Source organism: Sapajus apella, unplaced genomic scaffold (assembly GCF_009761245.1).
Source record: "Sapajus apella isolate SASKATOON/1434 unplaced genomic scaffold, GSC_monkey_1.0 scaffold21, whole genome shotgun sequence".
Lineage (NCBI taxonomy): Eukaryota > Metazoa > Chordata > Mammalia > Primates > Cebidae > Sapajus > Sapajus apella.
The window spans coordinates 12799714-12825360 of NW_022436961.1; the positions used below are offsets into that span (position 1 = coordinate 12799714).

Below are 25647 nucleotides of genomic sequence, written 5' to 3' on the forward strand. Positions count from 1 at the left end.
GTTGACGCTTTGGTTAACTTGCTGCATTTAAAAATCATGATGTCTAACTAGCATTCAAAAATTGCATAAGTGGGAAAAAAATGTCTAAGCAGCTTAATTCGTTTTGAAATAGCCCCAGGAGGAAGAACAAAATCATGTCTTTTAAAAAAGTTTGAGTGATGACCACAAAGAGCTGTGACAGAAGGAAAAGCTCACACAGTAGAAGGCTGTGGGCCTGGTGGGATAGACCTGGCTGCCCCGAGAAACAGGCACCAAGGGAAAAATGCCCAAAGTTCAGGGTCCTGTGGGAAGGCTGCCTGGGGTGGTGGGAGGGGCTGCTCCATGACACACACCTAATGCACACTCCTAGGACGGCACTGACGACCGTCGGAGCATGGAGTGACTTAAGCCCCTCAAATGCCATCCCACCTCCTTGTCCAGAACTGCTTGGTTCTCTGTCCGCAGCAGGAATCTTGTTCCTCTCGGACTCAATTTTTTTAAACCCTGCTGCTTTATTTAGGCTGAGACATAAACTGCCGTCAGCTCACCCCTGGTGTTCTTGCCGTTCTAAGCCAGGCTTTCTAGAGACCCAGCAGCCCCTAACATGTGGTACCTGGCAGGAAGGTCACCTCTGGGGATGCTACGTGAGGATTTTTTTTTTTAGACTTCACTTCCTGCTAGAAGCTAAAGAAACTGAGGAGAGACAGGTGATACTGACTGAAAAGAAAGATCACTAAAACCATTACCTGAATGGCCCACAGTCTGGAGAAATGCACTGAGAATCCTATGATTCAGTCATGCCCAAGGGTAATTATACTAGGTCCCCAAGTCATCAAGAAATGGCTGATTATACTCAGTATAACTGGATTAATAAGACGGGGGAATATACACATTCCAACAAAATGATTAATTCCGCCATACCCCCCCCCCCAAAAAAAAAAAAAAAGGCTAAGATGCTTCAAGGAAAAAGCTTCATTTCTTTAACATTTCCTTAGGTGGAGTCCCTCCCTCCTAGGTGCTGCTGGAGCCAGAAGTTCATGGCGCCAGCCTTACCTAAGGAGGGCATGTGAGCACCAAATACTAGGGTGATACATTTTAAAAACCTATCAGTTGCTGTCCTGGGATGACCTTCCCTAGGCAGGCCGTGCTGGAGCAGATGTTCAAGAACTCCGGAGGGAGGGAGGGCACCAGCACCTGGAATCTGGCCCCACCCCCAGAGGCCTGCAGTTCCCACGTGACCACACTAGCCAACAACACAGTGCCCTGCCCAGGCCATGCTGCCTGAGCACTTATTCAACCCTGACTGTTACTTACCAGCACGCTCCAGTTTTGCAGAACAGCTAGAGAACAGTAGCCACCACTGAAGATTGCATTAATACCCACAAGACAGATTGCAGCCGCCATCACACACCTGGGACCTGGGATGCAGAGAGATCACCCATTAATAGTGCACAGTGACCTCCTGTGGGGCTGCCTGGGTCTTGAAGACTGGCCTGTTCTAAGGGCAGAGAGCCAAAACAGGCAATGACGGGAGAGACCAAAGGCCTCTGCTGCTGAATGGAGGATGAGATACCACTGCAGAATGGCCTTACATACGCCGCACGAAAAGCTCTCAGCCAGGAAAACTCACTGAGGACTTGGTGGAGCAAGTCAGAGGAGGCTCCTGGGGGCCAGGGAGAATGGGCATTCGAATAAAAGCATGTGAACTCTTCATGAGGGCGCTAGGAGGCTGTGGGCCCAGCAAGGACGACTCTACCACATTCCAAAGGCTGTGGCCTAGACCCCGAGGACCATCCAAAAGCCCCACCCAGAGCAAGATCCAGAAACAACCGCCTCCAGGAGTTGCTTCGAAGCAGCAGCTTTGGTCAGCCCAAGGCCATAGGAAAACCCTTTCTGTCACAGGCACTAAGGACTAAACTTTCCTCCAAGCACTTCCTGGAAAACAAAAACCAAAAGGATGCCCACTTGTGAACGTATCTGGCTACTCCCTAGGGTCTGAGAATTTTGAAATATGAAGATACAAAGACCCAGCAAAGAATTTGTTCCTAATATTCCTCCTGCAGGCATGGCTGCCCCCAACGCAGCCAGTTTCAGCAAAGATTCCAGTGCCAGGGAAGGAAGCCCAATTCCGTGCATGTGGACACCAGCAGTCCTACTTCCTACTAGCGTTTCTCAGATCTCCCTTCCTGCAAACAGGCCATGTCCATTATGCAAGGCTTTGAGAACTGGAGTGCATAACGTACTGCTATGGACTGTCCAAGTTCCCTAGAAGGATGGCACCGGCTCAGCTGGCACCCTTGAGTGGCCCCACCAGGACTCCACAGGGAGCGGGACTGCTGTGCTGAAACCCAACTCCAGAATCAAGGGTGAGCTTTAAGGAAGGACTACCTTCCTAGGACATCTGTCTTCTCAAATTTAAGGAAGAAAATATTTTCCCCAGAATTTCATTATACAACATTAGATGTCATTCTAGTTTTTTTTTTTTTTTTTTTTTAAGCAAAAGTTGGGTTATTTGAAAACAGAAAAATCATCTCTGCACACAAAACCTATCAGCTCACCCAGCCTCTCCATGCCCCCTCCACACAGGAGGGAGAACGCAAGCCACCCAGGGCTGCAGAGCCAGCTGCACTTTCTGGGAGGCTGCATTTTTAGGATAAGAAACCTCTGGGTTTAAGCTAACCAGTGTGACTCAGCACTGATATGAATACTGGGATCCTGGGACCCTCCCTCTCATCTATGTCCCCAGGAGCACAGGGTTTTATCACTAAGCTGCTCCTGAGACCTCAACAACAGTTGTCTGCACCTGCGGGTTACCTGGGGGCAGTGACATGAGTCAGAGTCCGGCCAGGAATTGCTCTCAGGAGTCGCGGGACCCCATGGCCTGGTCTGAACACGTGAGTCCCTCTCTGAACTTCTTCCAGGGAGCAGTCAGGCAGCTCTGTCAGTGTACATGCTCAGGAGTCTCCAAGGACTCCAGCCAGACCCACAGAAAACAGACAATGGACAGGAGCAGGTGGGGGGTGGGCTGCAGCCTTCACTGCACTTGGTCGTCATGTGGTTTGCAGAGGAGCTTGGTAAGTGCTTGTGATGTGGCGGACACAGTGGTGGCTGGAGGTGGCACCCACCATGTCCACAAGACTGGCAGGGTGGAGGGTCTTCAGGCCCACCCCTACCTTTACAGCTCAGACGGGAACCGTAACAGACCCCAGAACTGGAAGGAATTGCAGAACCAGGCTCGCGTCTCCTCACTGGGAAAATGGAGAAAGGTCTCTGAGGAGGGTCCTGTGTGCTCTCCCAGCAATTCCTTAGCGCCGCATGAGAGCCAAGCCTGCTGCACTTCCTGTCCATTTAATTAAGATTACAGAGTTAAATATTTTCTAACCCTCACCACAGTGGAGTGTGTTCTGAAAAAGAAACCCCAAATGAAGCTGGTTCCTTCTAGGTCTTTGCTGAGTGTTACCTTCTCAGGTGGACCCTGACTGCTCTGCTACCTTGAAAGCAGAAGGCCCCAGAAGCGCTGCCCCACCACAGCGCTGAGCTGCCTACCTGGCCTTATATTTATTCCCTCAACACTATCGCCACCTAAACTATTATGTTTATTTGATTACATATTACCCATCTCCTCCCGGAGATGCTGTGGCTGCATACTGTATTAGCCTTAGATATGATGGACAGTTATGGCATTTGTGTAGCCTTAGGTGCGATGTGCAGACCTCACAGCCTCATACTGGTTGCTGGGTGCATCGCAGTGTGGTAGTGTGACACAGACACGTGGCTCTCTTATAAGGTCAGGGTGACAGCAGGAGCCACCGCGGCAGTCTGGGCCGTTCCTCCTTGTTAAGCTCTAAGCTCTGCCTGGGCACCAGCACCTAGGGCTCCCCTGAGGATGACTCCAAGCTCTAGCCAAAGACAGGTGAGGCCGTTCCACCCAAAACAGAAGAGAAGGGACAAACTACTCCAAATTCTGCAGTGTTTTCTCTTGCCATTTCCTTCTCCTATTTTTTTGGGGGGGACTGTAGCAATATGTGCTTCTAATTTCTGGGCTCTGGTCCCTGTCCATGGCCAGGAAAATTTCAAGAGTCCTGAAAGAAGAAGACCTCCCCCTACACTCCACCTGGCTTCCAAATACTGGTTCTTCCCTTTCACAAACAGTTAACTCTTCATTAACATCCATCAAGGAAAGCGGCCTAACTCTCACTGCATGCAAGGACTGACAGCAACGTTGCTCACGTTCTCCTGTTCTCAGTGTATCTGGGAAACTGACAATTTTCAATCGTGATTCTATATTCTGGGCGCTCTGGCACATGGCTGGACCATCAGCAAAACTCTAGTGATGCAGACACAGCCTGTGGCCAGACTCAACACCATCCGTCAGCAAGAGGCTGAGCAAATTAAAACGCCAGGAATGCCCTGTTCCTGTGACTACGCCTAGCGTGCACACGCCCTGTACATGCCCTCAGCTGTGGCTCTCACAGCAGGCTGATCCTGCAGGCTCGTGCGCAGTAACTCCCGTCTGTATGTCCACAGTTCTCTGCCATTAGAACTTAAGCACCTGAGGGACACAGGCCTGTTTTTCATGTTCATATATCTTGCACACAGCAGATACAACAAATGTTTGTCTAGAGAATAAAGTACTTATTTATATTTCTAGTCTAGTCACTGATTTCTCTTTAGCACTAAGAAGTCCGAGAAGATAAATGAAAATGCCTTGGAGGACCTCATTCACGATTTGGAAGGACAGCGTCACTCCTGCTCATCTTCCGATCTGTTCTTTCCATGCCGGGAAAGCGAGTTGGGGAAGAAAGCCCTCTCTACTGAATGGAGAGAGCCATGTGAGCCTCTGCCGATGAGTGGTACGTGGTTTTCATTTGGCCTTTTTGATAGAGTTGTTCTGGTTTAAAATGTTTGTGTTAGCTCATCAGCACCACTGTTTCCAATTCTAATTTGCATTTGCCTAAGATTACACAGCTTGGATTATAGGCTGTCTTGGAAAGGACTTGATTCAAGAGACTAGAAGGAGCAGAAGTAACAGGGCTGCACTGAGCTGGTCTAACTTTAGATGGGCTGGGAGACTAGGCGTCCCACGTGCAGCAATAATGGGCGCCATTATCCATACCCCTTCCTTACCTGATCCCCACAGGCTCCGAGGCTGGAGTCTGGCCCATGGCCCAAGCTTAGCTCACCATAAATGATTCATCCACAGGAGACATTACATGTTCTTTTTTTTTTTTTTTTTTTTTTTCTGGAGACACAGTATTGCTCTGTTGCCTAGACCAGGGTTTAGTGGAACGATCTTGGCTCACTGCAGCCTCCGCCTCCCAGATTAAAGCGACTCTCATGCCTCAGCCTCCCTAGTAAGTGGAGATTATAGGCACCTGCCACCATGCCCAGCTAATTTTTGTTATTTTTAGTAGCAATGGTGGTTCACCATGTTGGCTGGGCTGGTCTCGAACTTCTGGCCTCAAGTGATCCACCTGTCTCAGCTTCCCAAAGTGCTGGGATTACAGGCATGAGCCACTGGGCCTGGCCCATTACATATTCTTATTTAGATCTTAAAGGGTTTTTATAAGCCATACTTCCAAAGGACAGCAATTGCTGATCCTTCTTGGTAGCCATTGCTGCCTTCAGAGCTCCCGCTGAAGGGTCTGTGAGAAATGATTTGGAGAAAAATTAGGTGAGCAGATCAAAACTCAGGATCTCTGTTACTGAAACCCATGCAACTGCTTCACCATGGATGTCTTCTCTGGAGCCTACATAAATTCTTAAGGGGGATAAAAAAGCCTTCCTTAGGTCCTAGGCCAACATCCTTTGCCAGGTTCTCTACAAAATGAAACTGCCAAGTTGAAGGTCATCTCTCACTGCGACTGACTTTCCTAGAGCATCTGGCTCTGACAGAAGTGGCCTGACATCCCTGCTCCTTGAGCTTCCTCTCCACTATCTGGAGGCTGTTCTTTCTCTGCTGACTCTTGGGTCTCAGATGTGCTCAGTGTGTGACTTCTCTTCCAGTTTCATGAACTTCCTCAACTGTCAGTTTACACTGAGGGCCAGGTCAACGTTTCAAGCCATGCCCTCTCTCGTGGGTTTTGGAATTTCCAGTTTCCTCATCCTAGACACCTCCAGCTGAACACCCTACCAGCCTGTGAGAGTGGAAAGTTAAACACACTGTCATGGAAGAGGGAGATGCCCACAGCAGAGTCCATGTGAACAGTGCCGTCTGGAGTTGTAAGGCAGTGCTGGGCCGGCAGCACCGTGGTAACGGACAGAGGTTCCTATGCAACCACATGAGTATGGCTTTGGGATCTGTGCTTAAAAGGCACATGAAGACGGAACATGACTTAACGAAATTCTGAACTTAATAGACCCTAGACTATATCTCAAATATAGTTTTCTGTAGCTTAACAATGGTATTCCCTGGAGCAAAACAAACAAAAAAAACTCTCTTAAAAAGCAAATTTTAGAATTCACAAAATAGTTAAGTATTTTAAAAGAACACTTTTCTGTATTATGAATTGTTATCTACGAAAAGACATTTAAAATACAATTGCCATTTCCTAACACTACATTTAAAAAGGGTACTTAGACACACATGTGCGCGCACGTGAGACATGTAATTCAGAATGAAGGACAAACAAAAGCAGCTACAAGAAGCTACATTGTCTGGGTTTTTAGATATCAACACTGATTAATGAGCAGCACCACAGATGAACACTCATCCAAGGATCTCTATATATGGGAGCCTCTGGTTTCGTTTCTGGCTAAGAGGTTAGGATATGGTTTCCCCAAGCATGAAGCATTAGTCACTTAAGAGTCTGGGAAAAAAGGATGACTTTGTCTCAAATAAGCTTGAGAAATACCCCCTCCTCTTAAATATTCATGATGTTCATATGGTAATAAAGGCTTTGAGAATCTTTGGGTAAAGAAATTTGTTTCACTGTCTGACCCTGGAAGGATTTGCGTATGTCACCTGTGATCACCCCAGAGGACTATTATTATTTGGCCACACTCAAATATGAAATAATTGGGTTAAAACATGAAATATTTTGGGTTAGAGGAAGAATAGATACAATTTTAGCTTACTGATGCTGATATTCTAAAGCGCAGAACATTCTCTCAACTTTCCTATCCCTACTGTCAGAGGAAGAGCCGTGAATGTGGCTGGGCTATGACTGGCTGCTCAGAGACGAGTCTGTGGGCTTCTGACACGCTCATGCTCATTAGTCTCCTGTCTGGTGAGGCCTGTCCATTGCGAACACAGAAGGGGGTGTCTTCTGACCTCGGACCGGAGATCATCAAAAAAGGGCCGGCCTCCTACGTGATGAGAACTTCACAAATGAAGTCCACACGCATAAGTCCTCCCAGATCTTCAAAGTGACCTGACGCACCCGAGACTTCAGGTCAACAGGGCAACTTACCTGTGTTCAATAAACCCTAGCACTGTTTAAAAATCATATTCAATGCGCTCTTTCTTCCTTACTGACAGGGCACTGACCTGCATGAGGCCAGCTCTAGTGTCTACCATTTCTTCAATTGTTTTCTTGTGAGAGGTCTGAAACATTTCTCCATGTAAGTGGAATCTAAGTCGACCAGGGGCCTATTCTTTCTACAGAGTGCCTCTCTAAATGGCCTGTCTAAATGGCCTCAAATCATCTAACAAAAGCAGATGGACTCAGTATTAATGGTGAAAAAGAAAAGGAACATTAATTTTGTTTGGAAGTATTTTTATCTTAACAAATCCCAAGGAAAGGCCCATGACACTATGGTGGAATTGGGTGCATAGGTTTGCCATGATCTCTTTAGCATTTCTAACAGGATGAGGATCAGGCCCCTCCCTCTTTTCAATTTTCTTCTGATTTTGAGAAGGAACCATGTAAACCAAGAGAAGGCTGATGGTGGAAGAGTCTAAAAACTTTAAGTAGACTCTCCAAATTTACATACCAAATTAGAATTTAGAAGAACAGTACCTTGTACTTAACAAAAATTCAGTATTTCTGAATTACAGAAGGCATTTGGTATTTTATAGAAATTCTATGTTTATAGGAAAAACTTCATTTGGTAGTTCTCTGAAGCAAAGTTAGGCCTAAAATGCCAATTTACAATATTGCTTCCTTCATGATGAAAACCTTAAAGGAAAGCCTGCTGGAGCTGTGCACTCTGCCTTCAGTAGAAAATGAGGTCTTTTATAACGATTAGAACTTTGGATATGATGTATGCAGGGAAACTCATTCTCAGAAATCTCCCATAGTAAGACTCCCATGATAAACTACTGTGTAAATTAGTGGATCGCTAGTCCTGTAACTTAAGGTTTTGGTTTAATGCGGGCAGCAGGTGAACTACCATTATGTAATAAAATTTTCTGACAGCTGTTCTACAGAAACTAGCACTCACTGCTTACAGTGGGAGGCCAGGTACTGGTCTTGTAAGTTAGACTCAAACAGAGTAGCACCCATGCCTAGGTGAAAACTTCCTCTCAGAAAGATGCAGTGCCATGTAGTTCTTCAAATGAGTTTAACAAGGTTGGACAACCAAAGGAGGTGCCTGAGGTGTGGGTGCAGAGAAAGGCTGAGAGCTGTGTTCATGGCGCAGCCACCGTGTACACAAGTATAGTAGGGGCTTTGCATATTCATAGGAAACCGAGTACTTACATAGTATTCAGCAGAACTGACGGGACTTCCAGCCCTGAGAAGTAGCCTCGGAGGGAGGGAGCCAGCGCATCTGAAAAGACATGTGGGGAAAAGGCTGTGAACCAGGGCTCCCCGACACGTCCCCGTTCTCATGGAGGGTCCCACTTGCCTACCACTTCCCCACTGTTCCCACTCACACTAGCCTGTGAGGACCTCTTCCTCACGGGGCTGAAGAGCATCAGAGCAGTGTCTTGAGACATGTTCCACACCCCCTTATGAACACACGGGCAAGCTCTCTGAGGAAAGCACCCACCTCGAGACGCACCTGAGGGTCCACCAACTCCTCTGCTCTCATCCTCTTAAAGGTTAGCAGCTATTTTGAGGCTAAGATCCGGCCCAGCGATTTCCTTTTCCCAGGACTAGGCTGGTGAAAGGCTGTCTAAAGGCCTTCTAAGCAGAGTGTAGAAACTTATCTGCTGTGATAAGGAAGGAGCAGTTCAGGAGCCCACCCATGCCAGTGGCCTGGCTAGGACTTCACTGCGATTCTGTTCTTGTTGTTCTAGAAAAAGCGTTCTGGCTTCTTGGCACTGCGGGTGTCTATACCCCAGGCCCTCTGCTCACTCTGCTGAGGAGATAGGCCTCCAGCTTTTAGCAAGGAGCTTCCCAGGTAGGACCAACAGCCCTGTCTCTTCCATTAGCTTTCCAAAGTGGAAGGCTCGCCCCAAACACAGGTGGACTGAGCAACGCTGTCCACCTGGCAATATATTCCAGGTCCTATGCCAAGGAAAACACGAAAACAGAAGGAAAAAAACCCAAAAGGGCAAGTGCACTTTGTCTTTAACAGCATTCCTCAATGGCCATGTCAGTTTTGGACAGAGGCAAGAGATGCCCGCCTCCCACTGCTCTTCTCTTCACATGGAAGCGGCATGGTCTCCCCATGACCACTGTAAGCAGCTCAGACGCACTGCTGGGAGTGGAGAAGGTAAGGCCTATGGGGCCATGTAAGGTGATGCCCTCCTGCAGGGCGGCAGAGGAGGACTTACTCAGATGTCCAAAGGGTAATGACAAAGCAAGAGCCATTCTAGTTGAAATGGAGATGCAGGGGGTTTGGGAGGCAGCCCTGCAGGACACAGGGCTCGGAAGGGACTGACGGAAACTTCCTGCTCCATCTCCTTGTTTTACAGGTGGGGATGCCAACTAGGTCTGGGTATTCTGAATGACCATGATCACAGGGCCCAGCGGGGTCAGAATCCAGGATTAGGCCCCATGAGATCCCCTAACCTGAATCTAAAAGCACAGATGTCTGCAAATTGGGTCCTAAAGAAATCTGACACAGCACCCCGACCTTGCCCATGGTCCAAGCACCTCCCCACGGGCTTCCTCATGAGCAGTTCTTTCCTCAACAGCCTCACTGAGTGAGCAAATGTGGGCTTAGGACACACTGGAGCTTCTGCCTACAATACCACTCCCCTTAGGCTTCCTGTGTGTCGGGTCTCCTCTGGTGACCATGCCAGATACGACCAGAGACCAGATGACCAGGTAGAGCACGGAGGCTGGAAAATACACTCCTCTGGGAAGTCAGTGCAGAACAAAAGAAAGAGGGCAATAGAGGGCAGGATGGGGGTGAGGTAGGAGCAGGCAGGAAGTGGGACAGAAGCGTCCAGGAGAGGAGGGAGGGCAGAAGTGGGGAGAAGAACGAACTCATACCTACCCACGGCTCACGGCCTGGTGCATCTGAATCCACTGGCTCACTAAGCAAAGAGCAGAGTTGGAGCTGCCTTCCTGAGACAGGTGGGAAAGGACAGGGCAGGGACACAGAGCCCCCATGGCAGGTGGTGGGCTGGACACCTAAACACAGTAGAGGGGATGGGTCCGTGTGCACTGGGTCAGTGTGGAGCGCAGTGGTGCGACTGGTGTGGCCTGGGTGTGGGTTGGGGCGCCGGGCCCTGACGAGGCCAAGACGTGACGGTGCTTCATAGGAGTCACAGAAAGGGGAGGGCTGCCCAGGGGGAGAGCTGCAACAGTGGATGGCATGGTTCTGCTTTCTGTGCAGGTGACTGCGAGAAGGAAGCCCTGTCCCAGCCTCTCCGACCAGCTCTTGCACACAGCCCCCACATTCTCACTCGCACAGGTGCCTGCAGTGTGGGGGACGAGCGTGCAGCCCGTCCTCAGGCTCTTGTCAGCCTGGTCGAGGTGCACTCCAGGGTGACACGAAGGCGGGTTCCGAGCTGTGGGGTCCAGGGACTGTGCTCAGCTGAGGAGTGAGGACGCCAGCAATGCAATAGGTGGCTGCTCCTCAGAGTGGATGTGGTGGTGGGTGGCAGGTGGCAGACACACAGACCCCTGAATTCATCGCTCTTGTGTCTCAGGCTAGGACACTATGTGCTTGCCAAGTGGGGGCTCTTCTCACCGCATCCACAGACACCCACGGCCGCCTCCTCTTCCAGCCCTGAGAGGCTCCGCTGCGCCCACCTTCCAGCAGAGGGCAGTGCCCCCCAGGCCAAGTCTGAGCGGGTCCTTCAGGTTCCCACACTGCAGCCAGGCAGAGCAGCAGGGATCATGGTGCACAGCAGAGTTCCGGAGCTGGCCCGGGGAACAAGCTGCTCTGCGCTAATCACTGTGTGGGGGTAACGAGGAGAGGGTTCCCTCTTAGCCCCATTTGGGCTGCTTGTTCTGCTGTGGCTTTTGGCCCCGTGTTACTCCTGCCCGTCCCCTAAGGGTTGCTTTACAATTTTTAACGGGCGGCAGGGGAGGAAACCTACAGTTCCCTCTAGACTGCCTGGGTCAGGGTCCTCTCACACAGTTCAGCAGGAGTCGAGGACTCCTCATTAGAATCATGTAACAAGGGCTGGCCTTCCATGCAAGGCAGTGGCCCCTGACATCTCCTCAAGCCATGTGCAGAAAGTGTACACACACACACCCCTCTTTTCTCCCTTCCCCCCTACTTCTCTCTCTCAAACGTGCACACTCAGTCTTGCACACAATTCCAGGGGCTTCTCAAGACCCTGTAAGAAAATTTAACACAATATACTTAACCAAACTGACCCTGATACTTAGTTCTGTGCCAGAGACCGCGCTAAGCACTTCACACAGCCTGTGACATCTAAGGCAACATGGACAACCCTGGGAATCTTCTCCAACAGAACTGAACAATAGTTATTACTATTACAATTCACTACCTAGGGCCACACTGTTTGGGATTCTGCCATCGCTCTTCTTCAGGAATGCTCTTTTAAAATGCAGTGCACCCCTGCAAGCCAACACTCTTAAGTCTCCAACACTTAGCATGGTGACAGACTGGACAACAGGAGAGCACCAGATACCCAGAAAAAGAAGTAACTCAAGAGTAAAAATCAAATGGAATGCTAGAGAAAGTGGTAACCACCCATAAAAATAATTTCCATCCTCTTCCATTTATAGATGAGAAAATGAAGGGCCAGAGGATTAAATACAGACAGAATTTATGTTCCCAGTACTGATGCCAAGGACAGGAAGACCTTGACTAGTCTCGGGTGGACACGCTGCCTGAAATGCCAGCCCTTCTATGGCGGTGAGTGAGTGGCACAGGGTGAACTCTAACCTGACAGCAATGATGCGCACGGCACTATCGCCTTTCTAGGGGCTGAATCCCACTATCATACTTGCGCTTGGAAACAGTCATGAGAAGTGCTTAGCAGGTGACTGGCTCAATTAATGGTCACTATTGAAAGTAAACATCCGATGTTTGACTGTTTTCTTCTCTGAGGAATGAAGGGGTAAAGCCTAGACCAGTGGTTCTCAGGTTCCTGGACCATCAGCATCACCTGGGAACTTGTCAGAAATGCTGAAACTCTGGGAGGGGAGTCCAATAAACTGCACTGAAAGCAGCCCTCCAGGTGATCACCAGGTACATGGTCAAGTCTGAGAGATGCTGCTCTTCATTAAGGCTTCAACAAGTATGGCTGGAAGAACACTGGTCTAGAAACGCTCTAATGTCAAGGACATGAGAGAGAAATGCACAGTCTGGTCCCTTTAGCAGATTCTTGATACACATCAGCACAGCACAGTAAAGGCTCTGAGAAGTTCCAAAACAAACCTGTCTGACTTGATCTAGACCTGTGTTGCTCAAGTTTATCTGACTGCAGAATCTCTGTATTATATAACAACTGTGAATACCTGTGGGTGTTGGGAAATGTTGGTCTGGAAGGCCCCCTTCCAGTGTAGCATTTGGTGGATCTAAGAGGCTGGGCTGTACCATTTGTATCCTTCGAGCTGGGAGACAGACCAGTAAACCAACTAGTGCTCTGATGACTTACCTTCATGGAGCAGCTAGAGATTTTCTCACATTGCCTAATACAGATGCTGTATCTGAATGCAGGTTTCCCCTGCACCATTCAGAAGTCAGCTCTCCCTCTTTGAATAAAACAGTTAAAAACAGTAGCTTGAACAAGTTGTTTTACACAAACAATGGGAATGTTATCTCAAACTAATGGGTTAATGTTTTGAAGGCATGGATATTCTCAGGCAGGTTTTTATGACTCTCCCCAAAATGAAACCCTGAAGTCCCCTGTGGGGTTCGTTCCCGGCACTGAGCCAACTGCAGGGAACCACTCACAGAGTGACTACCTACCAACAACTCTGCGCCACTAGCTCCAGACCTCAGGATCCACTTTTGGGTAGCATCACCAAATAAACCATGTCAGGCCATTACAGCAAGCTCTGTCAGAGGCTGCCAGGCCCAGCATAATCTGGTCCAAGAAACTCCAAACTCACTGAATAGGCTGGAGGGATGATGCACAATACAAAAAGATTGTCTCCCTTATGGCGCTGACTGCAAGGTTCTTTTAAATAGCAGCCCTCACCTCCGTTTCTAATAAAGCATTCACCAAAACTGCAAGAACACTTTTTAGGAATTTCGATGCTGCATGAAGTGAGTCCCCCTTGTAATGGGACCACTCCTCTTCTCCCCACACCCCAGAATTGGCCACCTGTACTCTTTCTCAGCAGACTGAGAGGCATGAAAATGTCATCAGCATTCTTTACTACCTGTCTGGCACCTAATACTCCTTGCCTAGGGCAATTAAACAAGTCACCATAACTAGGGAAAATGTCAAGACTGATGTGACTTGGTCCTTGGTTAAGGCTGCCATCTCACCTGCCCCAACAGCTGGAAAAGAGGTGAGCAAGAAACTCCTGGCTGGAAAGAGGCCACGCTCCACCCTGGCCTTGTGCTCTTGCAAGATCTTCCAGTCACAATGGCAGGTGCTGAGGTCCGAGCTCAGGCAGGGACAAGGTTTAGACTACAAGGACAAAGTCCTAGGACTGGGAATATATCCTGATAAACCTGGTCAGAGCTGAGTTTAATTAAACAGAAGGCTCCAGGGAGAATTTTATCTCCTGGGCTTTTAATACTTTTTTCCTGTCTGTCCTAAGCACAAGCTAGGCTCTGCATCCAAACAGGCATGTGAAATGTGCCCAGACATCTCAGAAGTTCACTCGAGATGCTACTTAGGTTAAAGGCACCCAAGCGTGTAACACCCTGTGTCAGATTAAGTCCACAGTGGTTGCTTATCATCCATATTTAATTCTGTCAGTCTGTTAATTTTTAACTATGTTTGCTATCAAGGGCCATTAGAGGTCCCCAGGAGCTGAGCTCAGTGAAGCGCATAGAACTTCGTGGCACAACGCACGAAGCTTGAAGTTGGGGTGTCCCACTTTCCCATCCTGTTGCTGGGTCTGGCCTTCCCCACCGTCAGCACAAATCCTGAATAAAACATGATTCCATTTGGAATTGATTTTTCTTTTCCCTCACTGTCACAATTGGTTTTCTTCATGAAAAAGTTAACTTTCCCCTCTTATGAAGGCTACATTTTATAATTCCAAAGTTTCTGTGCAGCCTCAGTTTTGTTTCCAAAGCAGTTAAGAGTTCACATACTTTCTGGATGGCATCTGGGAGCCTATACCTATGGAAAGAGACCAAAAACCCTGGGTGCACAGGCAGCAGACCCAACCAGAGAGCCTTGTCTCGGGACAGACACACCACAGCCGCGGACCATTCTTGACCTGGCTCCGGTGCTTCTCTATCAAAGCAAAATATGCCTGGGCCCTTCCTTAGGTTTCTCTCATTGGGATCCTGGTCAGGAGTCCCTGTGTCCTCAGTGCTTCTCAAGCTTACAGGGAGGGCTCAGGGGCCTCTGCGCCAGGCCAGATCAAATGCTGACAAAGGGAAGGCACTGGAAGAGCTATTTTAATCACAACTATGACTGTAAGCCAAACATGTTACTCTTTCCTGCAAAATGACCCTATGGAGTAGATGTTCATTCTTCCCATTTATAGACGAGGAAACTAAGGCTCAGGGCAGTTAAAAACAAACTTGCCTAAGATCCCAAATTTAGCAGAGCGGGTAGAAACTGTCTTTACAATCATGTGTTTGATTGAAAAGCACCGAGTCCCAGTTAGGTGACAGGCGCTTGGCAGCACCCGACTGTGACAGTTGGGCCACGCGGTTGTTAAAAGCCAAACGCACAGACGGCACTTCCAGGTGCGACTTGCTGGGACTCAGGGTTGGGCTCTTACTGCTAGTAAGGTCAGGGGAGAAGGTGCGCAGGATCTGAGTTTAACCTTCTGCAAAGGACAAAATGGAGCACACTTAGAAACCTGGAGAACAGTGTACCGAATGGAGAGCAATGCTGACTCCAGTCAGGAGGAGGCGACGTTGAGATGTTCTGCCAATCCTGGCAATAATATTGTGATTTCTAGGGCCAAAGCCACACAGCCACATAGTAAGGGACTGATTCTGGTTTCTGAACAGCATTTCCTCCTAAAACTGCCCAACATGGAGAAATTTGGGCTTCAGTAGCAGCAGCTGTGGACAAAAGAACATCTCTCTCTAACACCCTGGACGGATGGTTTTGGAGGACAGCTTCTACAGAGGCCAGTTAGGAGGGAGGAGACCAGGCTGATGTCTCTCACTGTGAATGAGGAAGAGGTGGAGAGGGTCGCCAGGGAGAGAGCATCTGCCTGGCCGGAGCAGATTCCTGGGTTTCATCACAGGACTGTGAAGAGAAGAATCTCCCCAAGTACAAGATGTAACTCCATTGCATGGAAATGAGGCTGAGGAGAATCCTAGCAGAAGGACTGTTGGAAGAAAGAGCCAGAAAATCCAGGGAGGAATGAGCTGGGTGACCTGTGGTCCTTTCTCCAGTTTCTCCGACAGGAAAGCAAGATAAGGCCACAGCTGGAAAGGTCAGGGACAGTGGGTTTGTGTAAAGAAACCACAAGGGCCATTCCGTTTCTGGGATTCCAGCTGCCCAGTCCCCACCTCCCCTGGATGTGTTTCCTGTCAGAAGGGTGTTCTTCTGGTGGCCGTGTCCCAGCCTGACTTGGGGAGGCCCCTCTTGGGGATAAGCTCTCCCAGTGCTGGCACAAGCTGTTAAGGGCAGGTGCTGTCAATCGGTGCTGTCGGTGGCATTCTCACGTAAATGCCTCATCTTACTTCCATCATTCATTCATGCTTTCCAGTCTTCCATTTGGCTCCGGCCATGAGGTCTCTGCAGCCCCGATAGTGTCATCCACATGTGCTGGCTGTCCTGTGTCTTAACTGTCACTGCCTTGAGGGTAGCTCAGGTATAGTCCTGGGCTTCCTTCTCCTTATTGAAAATTCAAATGTCCCTAAAAAGATCCCAGAGAAGGCCTACCTTTAAAGCAAACATTTATGAAGCCCCTCTGATATGTCAGGTACTCTCTTAAGTGTTTACATGAAGGATTATGGCCCTTTTCCTGAAACCCAGAAAGGTTAAGAAACTTGCTCAATCAAGGTCGCACAGCATGTAAATGGCAGAGCTCGTGTCTGGCCAGGGAGCTCCAGAGCCTGTCCCTTCCACCTACATTCCTGCCACGGGCTTAGAAAGGAAACGCGGCACTGCAGAGCTCTCCTGAAAGGTGCAGCTCAGAGCACAGGCCCTGCCTCAGGAGGCAGGCATAGAGAACACCCCCAGGAAGGGCCTGGGAAAAGAAAGGAGGCCCCGCCCACTCTCACAGGAGCTGGGTGCCAGCTGTGAGCATGATGCCTGGCCTCCCTGCCCTCCTTTCCTGTGAGAGCTAAGCCAGGGGCTCCTAGAAAGCCTCACCAAACAGGAAAGCAGGCAAGGCCGGCACTATCAGGAGATGAGCACTCAAGGGGTGGCTTCTCTTCATGGTCTGACCTTCACAGAGCTGCAGTTGGAAAGGTAAATGTCAGAGGATTAATAGTTTCATTTACGTCTGAACACAATGGAAGGCCTTGGGCAGAAGAGCCCCAAAGGCAAGCTCTGTAGTCCTCTAAACCATGGTTGTCCGGACAGTCACAGCCATAGCCACAGCTCAGGAGCACGTAGTACATACCTTCTGGAAGCCCAGGCCTCAAAGACAAGTAGGTCAGGGATCAAGGGTCAAGTGCTAAAGTGACCTGAGAGTCACAGAAGCAAGTACCCGGAATCTCTGGACTCCTGCCTCACTGCTAGGTGAGGTGTTGAGGCCACCTTCTGGGGGCCCCAGACATGGCTCTGTTCACAGGTTTCCCTGTAGCACCAACCATCCTTACAGCACTGGCCACTGCCTTCTGTACAGGAGCTGGAAGCCAAAACCAGAGTCCTTGCCACATGAGCCTCACATGTGCCTGGAGGGATCCAGAGCTGTCTCGCTGCAGGGAGATTTCTAAGGAGCTGCGTGTGCACTGAAGCCCACACGCAGCGCTGCCCTCGATACAACCTCCCCAATACTCTACGTATTTCAAACATACCCAACACCAGCGCAGAAGTCCTTGTGTCTTTTGCCTCAGTATTTTCTACAGGACATAGTGACGCAGATGCTTAATACAATCTGCTTTTTTAAAAATCTAGTTTTCAGGCTGGGCATGGTGGCACATGACTGTAATCTTATCTATTTGGGAGGCTGAAGGAGAATCACTGGAACCTGGGAGGTGGAGGTTGCAGTGAGCCAAGATCGCGCCACTGCGCTCCAGCCTGGGCGACAGAGCAAGACTCCGTCTCAAAAAAAAAAATCTGGTTATCAGAAATACCCCGTTACTGACAAGCAAATGCTCAGATACAGGGGTGGTGGGGACAGCCCTGCAGTTCAGGCGGTCCACCACTACTCCCAGGCCCATCTACTCTGTGAGCTCCCTTCCCGGTTAACCTATGCCTCTCTTTCCACGGTCCACTTCTATATTCATTTTGGATTTAACCTTTAAAATTTTTCCGGTGTGTCACAGGGCCCTTCCAAGGGGCATGTATGCCTCGTCCTCAGGCAGTCTATGTTATAATTTAAAACCTTTGGTTCATGTACAGGTAAGCCCCACAAGCAGCCTGTTAGAAATCTGAGAGAACTACTGTTAATCTGGACAAATGAGGCCTCTGAAAAGCAGTAAGGTAACCAGCGTTTTCTCTCTCAGTCCTACTTACCTGCAGAAGCTTCTGGCCCACACTGTGACTCTGCGTGAAGTAGAGGGTGCATGGTGTTGTGTTTTGAGAATGTGGTAAGGACAGTGTACTTTACCGACTTTCCTCTCTGCCCCATCACAACAAGACTAAAAGCAAACGTGAACTCCAATCTAAGAAGCAGAAGTGTGTGAATGTGAGGTGACAGGAACAGCTGTATACTCTCTTCAGCGTATAACTTTTTTGAAAACAATGGATGAAAGCTTCCTCCCCTAATAAATTTCAAATATCAATGACCTTGAAAATAAACTGGATGGTCACTTTTTAAAGTTAATGATCTTCTTAGCAATCAGACGTTTGCTGAAAAGGGTCGCTCTTTCATCTCTAAACATTAAGTTAGTACTGAGGCTTTCGGAACTATCACCTTATCCAATAATTTCTAAAAAATGGGATCTGATGGCAAATAAGTATCTTTACTTCACAGCTGGGAAATCTGAAGGGGTACCAGACCACAGCTGAAGCCGGGGCAGGGCTAGAAAAGTGACTCAACTTCTTTCAACGACACTTTGTCTCCTGGTCTTCCTTCCTGTGGATCACAGTGGGCAGGCTGGACAACGTATCCGTTCATTTCACATGGGCTCCCCTAGCTAGACCCGCCATCTCTGCTAAAGTGAGGTCTCCCGGTGGATGAGATGCTTCCAACATCCAGCTCTTGGTGGCTCTTCCAGCAGCCCAGGCAGAGAAAAGCAGCAGCGGTGTGGCCTCAACTCCAGGATCTGGTCTCCCAAGGAAGCTCGTTCTGAGTCCTTCCATGTAAAATAGACTTGGTGTCACAGGCCCAATTCTCCCACAACCTCAAAGAGTAACACCTTTGCTCCAAAATTGCATCACCACGAAAACAAAACGCTGCAGTCTACTTGATATCATTTTTGCTCTGATTAAAATTTTTATTGAAATCTCTCAAAGGTCGTCAAGAAATAGTTTTTGCAAAAGGGGGGAAAAATAGCTAACAAACAAATTCAACATGGGAGCTCCCTCTGCTGGTCTGCAGTAGGTTGGTATGTTACAAACACATTCCCAGAGACAAATCTAATTTGCTGGAGAAGTGGACAAAAGACAGGTGTGTTGGGCTTTGCCTCAGGAGAGAAACACTAGAAGAAAAAAAAAATCCATGTCTCAAAATAGAGCATAACATTGCTAAGAAAAACAAAATTATTTAAAGACTCTCCAAAGACATTATAAGATTTCCAAAACAAAAACTGAATTATCCAATATGGGGAGATGCCCTGTAAAAGCTGCAGTCTGCTCTACCTCCAGTTAATAAAGATTCTCTTGGGCCCTCTGGGTGAAGGTTAAGTGCTGATTCCCTTGTCTTTGCCTCCAAGTCTCTTCTTACAGGCTTTCCATCTACTTAGAGAAGAAAGATCCAAGGAGTCACTGGAGTGAAGCCTTCCCAAAATTCCATTAAAGAATAAGTCTGTGGTGAGCCAGCACCTCGGAGTAGAAAGAGCCAGGCCTGGGAGTCAGGTGACCTGGGTCTAGTCATGGTAGAGCCACTTCAGATTGTGGGTAACTCCCTCCATCTTCTTAGGCCTGATTCCTCATCTGCAGAATGGGTCAGACCAGCTGATCTGTAAAGCCTCTACTAGTTCATTCTGATTCTCATATTGGACAAATAAATTTAAATGACCATATTTGTTCATAGAGTCCATAACTGCCCTGGGAATGACTCCAAACAAGAAGTGGCGTCGAACACTGGTATCAGATGAGAGTCCCAACAAATCTGGGACCAGTGTGGCAGAGCTAAGTGGATTCCAGTTTGGAAAAATCTCAAGACCAAGGAAGAAGTCCCAGGGGAGGGTGCCACAATGGGCAAGGCATCCCATTAAGTCAAGTGACTGAGTCCATCTAATCTCGGCACTGTCTCTCCCCGTCCTTCCTCACAATGGCATATGCTTTCTAATCTCTTGCGACTCTTTAGGCCCTTCTCTTAGCATATCATATCTCCAGAATTACTTCTGATTTTACCCATTACATCAATGAAGAATGGGCAGATGTCATGGCCAAAAGCCACCATTCCCAATACTTTCTGGCTGTTGTCAACTCTTGATTATCCAGGGTAATGGTGAAAGGCTTTGTTGGTGACCAACCAAAGCCATGGCTATTCAGAAGACTATGCAAACGTGCATTGTTTCATGATATTTATTAACATCTGCCTCGATTGCCACATGATCTGTACCTAGCAGTCTAGCAAGAGGAGAGACACCGTCCAGGGCAGGGGTGGGAGGTGGCAGGCAAAAGGGGCTCTAGTTGTCCCATGTCAACCACATATTTATCCACAGCCTGCTAACAAAGACCCTAATGACTCAGCAGAAGACTCCTCCAGGTTTACATGTTATCCCCTCTCCCCATTACCTGCCAGTTGTAACGGTTTCCAAGCACTGACACGGAAAAGGGAAGAAAACGCAGCAGGGGAAGGAGAGAGCAAAGGCACAGATAATCCTGCTCCTTTATTTCTGGTCCCATGTACTCTTACCACCACCACCTACACTTTTTTCTTCACTACTTGTAGTACTTTCTCCCTTCTCCCGACACAAAGGGCAATCATTACTGGGGCCCAGGCGCCAAGGGCAGCCCCAGGAAGCTGGGTTGTCAATGCACACCCAACACGTTGGTAACTCAGCGAAAAGAACATTAAAAGATATTCAGCCAACAACAATCTTGACCCCATGGCTTTCAAGAACCCTTGCTGGGGGCTGTTTCTAGGTGGTCTTTCTCAAGACAATGAGTTCTGTACAACATAAAAGAGTTTTAAGTCAGAAGGAAGTTTTCTGGGAAGCTATTTATTTCATCCAGCCTTGTAAACAAACACTGAGCAAAACAAACAAAAACTCCACCTGTCCAGCCTAATCATTTTTAAAAATTTAAAATTTAAGGGCCGAATTACACATGCAGGAAGACAAATGAAACCTACATACGTACTTTCTATTTACTGGTTACTAGTCGTCAATCTTTGCAGACCAAAGAACAAGTGGTTATCTCCAAAGGTGAATCTTTACGTTGATTACTACTACTTGCACCCAAAGCGAAGAGAAATATTTTCTCCAAGGGGAGAGGAAGTGTTAGTACATAGACAGTAGTCTTTGTGGAGAAACAGGAAGTTTGTTTATAAAAATCAGGCTATTTTTAACTAAGAAAGAAAGCTGGTCAGAATAGAGATCTCTACCTTGACCTATAATTCCATCTTAGACACTGTATTATGCCTCCTTTTCTACAGGGTTTCCTCAAAATGGAGAAAAGGAACCCTTAATCTTTCCTGTAACATATTTAAGAAAGTACAGCCTTCCCCCAGAAGCTTTCCCTTTGGTGATAAGATTATTCTTACAGTACAGCAGAGTGGAAACCTCTCAACACACAGAAACACGCACAGACGCACATAACTCCTGCTCCTAGCACAGACCTTTCTCTGTAGCCCATCCACGCAAGGCACACACATATACACTCTGGTGATGCCCTCTAGCTAGCTGGGAGCCAGGTGGATAAACTTGCCCCAGTCTCTAATGTGCAATATGAGGTGAGATCATTAAGGAAGAGAGGTGTCACTTGGGGCAAACATCAGGCAGTGGGTGATATCATTGCTGTCAGACGATCCTCATAAGTCCTGAAGGAGTGTCAGCTTGATTTAGAGGGAATCATTAATCTCTCGAAGGTGGATCTGTTAGCTGGATAGGTGTTAGTTGTATGGTGTGCTCTGGGGAACCAGGTTTGAAAGGACTGGTGGTGGAGTGAGTGAAGTCGTGGCCGATGGGTATAAATTACCTGGGCATGCAGTGAAGCGGGATAGGTGAAAGCAGGAGGAGGTAGAGCAGGCGCTAACTCCGCTGGGTACAGAGGGTACGGGGCCCACACTTCAGGGCTACTGGGGTAAAGTGCAGGCACTGTGAGCTCATCTGCAAGAAAAGAATAAGGCAAGAGTTAGTGGTTACCAAACAGCTAGTTTCAAATCAGAAAACAAAACACCCAATAACCCCAAGCCCCAATCAATGTCAGAAGTCAAATTACTCTCATTCTTTTAACAACCTGTTGTTGGCTTTGGTCCCACAAATGCTAAGCAAAGGAACGAAAAACATAACATAAGAAAAGCAACAAGCATCTGCTGCCTATCTGGCCTGCTGAGATCTCAGGCTTGGACTCTGTCTTGGACACTCTGATGTCTTTCCAGCTATAGCTGGGGAACCCAAGAACAGTGGGAATTTCCTGCACAAAACAGAAAATGTGGCTCTCTGAGGAAAAGGGAGAGAAAGAACTAATAAAGGATATCCCATAAGAACCCACTGCAGAGCTGCTGGGAAAACAATGGCTTAACGGCAGGGCCTCAACAAACCAGAACTGGAAGGCTTTTCTGTTTATTGGCATAATTACTATTGACAAGTCAGGTATGATCATCAAGCATTTTCCATTTAGCCCTCAGAAGAACAGGGCCAAATGCTGTGACCATGGGAGCATTTAAGATTTTAAAAATTCGGAGTTAAGTGAAAGACCTGAGAATCCTGACTAAAACTAAACTCCACTAAGATGTAAATCGGAACATTTCCAGTTGCTCTTCAGACTAACTTTTATGGGAAAAAAATGAGTCATGTTGCCAAGCGCCTGGTCTAAGTGTTCTTCAGGCAGCCCTAATTCCACTCAGGTCAGGCTGCAGTTGGCCAGATTGAAGGGCAAGTGCCTGGGCCTCTGAAGCAATCCATTAGAAGTAACAGCAAACACCATGAGGGAGCTTCTCAGGAAAGGCAAAATAACATCAGTCAATAAAGCAAGGAATCTGGGCCCTGTGAAGCAGCAATCTCAATATGCGCTTTTATCACCTGTCAAAATCTGAAATCAAGTTTGCCAAGGACGTTATCCAGGACTGCTGTGCGAGTCAGCAAAAGGTGATTGGATAAAGTCATTAGTAACTCTGCCTTTGAGGGCTTTCCTTAAGTTTACAGTGCATGTGATCCAAGGTCAACAGAGTCACTTTATTCCTTCCCACCATCTAAGCAGTCATTGTCCAGACCCAGTGTCTCAGCATCCTTCCCATTCCCCCAAAGTCTTCAATACAGAAAGAGAGCTAGCAAAAGAAAACTGCATTGCTCAGTGTGCTGTGGGACTGCTCTATGGAGAAACCAGAAAGTAGCAGAGACTGCGGGTAAATACGGATCTGGTGGGCTGGGGGTAGGTGAGGCTTCCCCACAGCCGGCTTGCAAGGTAGGAGCTTCTCTCAGGATGGTAGGGAGTCAAGAGCTGACTGATGATCTGTTCAGAGGGTAGCTTGTACCCATTCCCAGATATGATGGGACCCAACAATGTGGTTTAACATACTGCCGCTGGTTGACCTTCCTGACTCCCTCCTTCTCTGAGGCAGTAAAAGGTACCTCCTCAGGCCTTGGTAATGGAAAAACAGACTGCCTGTGTATCTAGGTGGGAGAGATGAGCCCCTACGAGTAGACTGATCATTATTATTTAGTCAGGGTAACAACAGTATCACCAGAGTCCTTAAAATGATCAGGTTCACAACGTCTACTTCAAGTTCTGGGGTACGCAGGTGCCTGTAGCCCAAGGCTTAGGGACCCCTCTCAGAGGGGCTGGGAGGAGCTTAATAGATCCCTGTGCTTCCTGTTGTGATGAGACCGTGATTTCCAGAGTGCTCATCTGGGAGACCAGCTAGTGGAAACTAACTGCTGCCAGAACCGATGCCTTGAATTTTAAACAAACAACCATTCTCAGGAATGCCAAGCTATTATGGTTGCTGTTATTTTAGCTTCCAGGCTATTTTAAGACATTCTGAGCCTTTTAAAAATGTCAAGCCTCAGTACACTCATCTGCAGCCCATGCTTGTCTGTTCCCACTGTGATAGCAGAAGACTATAAAACTGATCCATACAAGTGATTCCAACTGAGAACCCTCAGAGGGAACACGCTTGGCCTGCAGCCTGTCAGTGGTCCTTCCTCATCTTCCTGCCTCACGGGAACTGGTTAACTGGGGCAGGGTGGGTAGAGATGGTTACCTGACCAGTGGTTCCTTCCTTTAGAAATTTTTAAAAATGAAATGAATATGCCCTTTAAGATATCTGATCCTTAAGAGATAAGCAACAGAGATAAGCTGGAATCAGATTTCAATGTTAGCCTGACTGACAGAATTTATGATTTCCAGAACGTTCTCTATTTTTATCCTGAAGCATTACTTTCCCTTAGTTCTTTACTGATGCTTTGAGACAATTCACCATTAACATTTGCATAAAACCTAGCCCCAGAGAAAAGAGGATTTGCTCTGAAATTCCCTAAACTCAAAATTTCTTAGTAAAGTAGGTAGTAAGGCAGAGGCCTAGAAGAGATTAAGGCGAACTTACACTTGATAAATCCCTTGATACATCTTCTCTCTCTCCCTCCCTTCTCCCCTCATGAAGGAATGTGGAGTTACCATAAATGTCAAAAGACATGTGGTCTGACCAGGTCAGGATCACACCTGAAGCAGTCCTTACAGACACCTACCTTTTCAGTATGAGCCTGAGCACTCGCCTAACACACACACATGCCCCTTTGACGGAAAGGGGTATTAAAGCAGAATAAGCTTTTATCGTTTGTTTGCTTTTTCGTTCCTTGAGAAAATTACAAAAGCTAGAGAGGCAGGTTTCCACAGAGCGATCCCTTCACAAGGACTCCCACTGAAGGAGCAGGCAAGGCCCTGATGGGTTTCACCTTCCTGAGTCACTGTCCATCCTGCTCAAACTTTGTAGGATGGAAGGCTGAAAAAAGAAGGCAAAGATTGCTGCTCAAGGCCCACTGGGATGAATTGGAGTTTAGGGAGGGGATGAGAATCCTCTTGACAAAAGAGGCTCTTGACCACCCAGAGTGAGCCAGGCCCCAGTGAGCAGAAAGAGGGTAGATCAAGAGGCCAGGGCTTTTTTTGTCTGAGTCTAATCCGTCCCTCCTGAGAGGCTGGGCAAATCCTTTCCCATTGCACCAATCTGGCTATATCTTTTCTTTTTTGCACCTTCTGAGGATAATGTTGTTGAAGGCTCACAATATACATCTGAATAGGCTTTTTTTCTTAGCATAAGAATATGCAACCAGAAGAGCTCAAATTGGATTCTGAAAAACGAGGACTAGAAACTTCCAACCCCAACCTGTAATCCCTTTGAAAAGAAAAAACTGTGAGCTTCTGATGAAGGTTTAAGCCTACAGAGCTTGGGAAGATCACCTAGTCTGCCCTTTTGCTTTAGATGAGGAAACAGATGCAGAAAGGTGAAGCTTCCAGTCTGTAGTCACACTGAGAGAGAGAGAACCAAAAATGACTGTTAGAGACAACTGAGAGATGGAAGAACAAGGAGAACATTTAATGGTTAAATATGGCCATATATCTCTGAGTTTAGTTGGTAACACAAGGTTTTTCTGCCTCCTGAAAATGTCGACTTGGAAATATTCCACAGCAACCTCATGTTCAACATACCGAAAACTAAATATGCTCCCTCCAATGACCTGTCCTTGTTGGCTCCAGATTTCAATAAGATGCTACCTTCCACTCAGCTGCTGAAGCCACAAACCTGGTGGTCACCCCATTCTCCCTCTCATTTAATCTTTCATCAAGGTCCTGCTGAATCTATCCCATGATCC

General features: G+C 47.7%; 1 protein-coding gene across 7 annotated transcripts in view; it reads right to left on the reverse strand.

Moving 5' to 3' along the window:
- Window positions 1-25647, reverse strand: part of RBPMS (RNA binding protein, mRNA processing factor) — a 189275-nt gene that overhangs the window by 3831 nt on the left and 159797 nt on the right. The window contains exons 6-8 of one of the 7 annotated variants that reach the window (XR_004271976.1): window positions 21815-21945; window positions 8622-8691; window positions 1294-1397 (exon numbers count right to left, since the gene is read on the reverse strand). Coding sequence is in view for 3 of the 7 variants with exons in the window: in XM_032288299.1 (XP_032144190.1) it covers window positions 19015-19146; window positions 21815-21945 (263 nt within the window). In the remaining 4 variants the exon portion in view is untranslated. Of the gene's footprint in view, window positions 1-1293; window positions 1398-8621; window positions 8692-18461; window positions 19147-20977; window positions 21946-25647 lie in introns of those variants that run through there. The other 6 variants (XR_004271977.1, XM_032288300.1, XR_004271975.1 and 3 more) reach the window with 6 other exon arrangements.